Source organism: Salpingoeca rosetta (assembly GCF_000188695.1).
Source record: "Salpingoeca rosetta unplaced genomic scaffold supercont1.11, whole genome shotgun sequence".
Lineage (NCBI taxonomy): Eukaryota > Choanoflagellata > Craspedida > Salpingoecidae > Salpingoeca > Salpingoeca rosetta.
In genome coordinates this window covers 1,058,805-1,061,304 of record NW_004754923.1, presented here as the reverse complement: position 1 = coordinate 1,061,304, position 2,500 = coordinate 1,058,805, and the positions used below count along the sequence as shown (strand labels likewise).

General features: G+C 57.4%; 2 protein-coding genes across 2 annotated transcripts in view; one reads left to right on the top strand and one right to left on the bottom strand.

Annotated features, from left to right (window-relative positions):
- PTSG_04940 (hydroxyneurosporene-O-methyltransferase) overlaps positions 1-651 on the top strand; it is a 1,687-nt gene extending 1,036 nt beyond the window's left edge. Inside the window, exon 1 of the mRNA XM_004994198.1 lies at positions 1-651. This exon is cut by the window's left edge and continues 1,036 nt beyond it. Coding sequence (XP_004994255.1) covers positions 1-459 — 459 coding nt within the window. The 3' untranslated portion in view covers positions 460-651.
- The window catches only part of PTSG_12227 (uncharacterized protein), a 7,589-nt gene continuing 5,664 nt past the window's right edge, over positions 576-2,500 (bottom strand). The window contains exons 13-16 of the mRNA XM_004994197.1: positions 2,016-2,421; positions 1,389-1,626; positions 1,088-1,207; positions 576-925 (exon numbers count right to left, since the gene is read on the bottom strand). Of these exons, the coding sequence (XP_004994254.1) occupies positions 895-925; positions 1,088-1,207; positions 1,389-1,626; positions 2,016-2,421 (795 nt within the window). The 3' untranslated portion in view covers positions 576-894. The remainder of the gene's footprint in view (positions 926-1,087; positions 1,208-1,388; positions 1,627-2,015; positions 2,422-2,500) is intronic.

Below are 2,500 nucleotides of genomic sequence, written 5' to 3'. Positions count from 1 at the left end.
GCTGGTTCCATCGAAGAGAGCACAACGCTCGGTGGCGCTCATGATGGTAATGCAAAGCAGCAGCAGCAGGAGGAGGAGGAGGAGGAGGAGGAGGAGGAGGAGGAGGAGGAGGAGGAGCAGCAGCAGCAGCAGGGAGAAGGGAAGCAGGTGGACCTGATCATGCTCTCCCGCATCCTGCATGACTGGGACGATGGGCGATGCATGCGGATCCTTCGCAACTGCCACACCGCCCTTCCGTCCAAAGGCAAAGTGCTCTTGGCGGAAATGCTGCTACGCGACGACACGCACCGTGGACCTGTGGCAGCCCAGCTGCAATCTCTCAACATGCTCGTCCAGACACACGGGCGCGAACGGTCCTGTCGAGAATACACCACACTGCTGCATGATGCGGGATTCACCGATGTGCAGTGCAAGCGCACAGGCGTCTACTTGGACGCCATCATCGCCACCAAACCGTGAGGTCGCTGTGTTTGTTGGTTGGTTTGTTTGTTTGGGGGCGGGGGGGGGATCCAAGACCACCAAACTCCCTCTGTCTTATCTCTCGCCACGCTTTGACGCTGCTGTTGTTAACTGAATGCTGCGAGTCTGTTATTCGAGAGGGGAGCGTGGGTTACGTGCAACAGGAGAAATAAAACAGAAGCATCACTTGAAACACAACACGGCACAGAACGCGGAATGAAAGGTGGAGAGGAGGCTTGTGGTGTGCGGTACGTGTGTATGCAAGACCTATATCACGAAAATAAGAAGAGAGAGGGAGAGGGAAGGGAGAGGGGAGTGGGGGGGGGGGGCATGCAAGAGTACACACCACGGCTTGCTTAATCAGCATGCAAAGAAAGGGGTAACACGAGAGACACGGGCAGAAGCAACAGCCAAAAATCACGCGCCCGCCTGGAATCACTGTTCAGATGTGTTGAGGCTCGGCGACCTGATAGTGGTGATGGCAGCGAGACATGGCACAACATGCACGATGTGTGAGACGACAATGCTCACGCGGAAATGTTGACAACACGCCCACAGACACAGACAGACGGGCAGACAGACAGACAGACAGACAGACAGACAGACATCGCCACCTCCCCCCCCTAACCATCTGTGGTCGGCGTGGGCTGTGCGGCGTGGGCTGACGGTCTTCAGCTCGGTCGGCTCCAGCACCCGATACGGCGCGCAGAACTGGAATCCAGGCTGCTCCGTCTTCGAAAAGTCAATTCTGCTCGTATGACGCACGGGGGATTGGTGGCAGTGATGGTGAGGCGCAAGGGCGACAGCACGATGACAACTTGGCTGACCCCACAGTCATCCCACCAAACACGCACTGGCTCCACCACGGCACAGCACAACGCATCACAGCGCAGTGCAATACCACACCGCATCACACTACACGAACGTACTCTGATTTTGCCTTGCGCACTTCCTGCTTGGCCAACGTTCTGAGGTGGAGCTGGCTCCTCACGTGCTTGCCGAGCACATCTGTTGGCACCGTCACCACCACATCGGCGCCACCCTCCTCATCGTCATCATCAAGGTTTGATTCGTTGCTGGCGTCGGCGGCCGGCTGATCACCAGCACCGCTGCTCATGCTCCCGCGTGCGCTCCCGTCGTCCGTTTCCTCCATCAGCGAACCCATCGCTGTCAACGGCACATACACACACAACACGACAAAAATAGGATCGTATCAGTATTCTGCAAAACAAACACAGGCAGACCTTAACAGCCAAACACTTGCATTCAACATCGACACGCACACGCGCACACACACACACACACACACATGCACACACACCCCCCAACACCCACTCACAAGCTGACACACACACACATACAAACACACAACCCAAACACTTGCCCTCAACATCGACACGCACACATGCACACACACATGCACACACACCCCAACACCCACTCACAAGCTGACACACAACACATACATACCAACACGCACACACACACAATCCGTCTCAAGCTCATATGTGCAACGCTTCAAACCTCCCCCCCCTTCTCCTCGAGCCAAACTAGACCTGTGAAGAGCTGGCTGCCGCGAGCCGATGTCTGCGTGGTGGACGGCCCTTGCTGCGCCGCCTTGGCCTCCGCTTCCTCCAATGACATGCTCGTTGTCTGGGGAAGCATCCAGGACCCTTCTGTCGTTGCGCCAAACGTGCCGATGTAATCGCCCTTGAGCGACCACACGCGCACGGAGCAGTCTGCAGAGGCTGTGATGACAATGTTTTTGTTGAGCACCGTGATGTCTGTCACGGGCTGCACGTGTGCGCGCCAGTGGGCGGTGATTGGCGGCGCCTCGCTGCCCTTCAGCGTGTCAGGCTTGTTCGTGCAGTAGTTGGAGATGTCCCAGAGGAACACGTAGCCCTGCGTGTCTGCAGTCGCCAGCAACGCGTCATCCTCCGTTGTTGCCATCGCACGCACTTTCTGTAGTCGGGGACGTTGGGGGAGGGGGGGGGGGGTGATGTGTATGCATGAGGGGGCGGAAGAGCGAGGTGACAAAGTG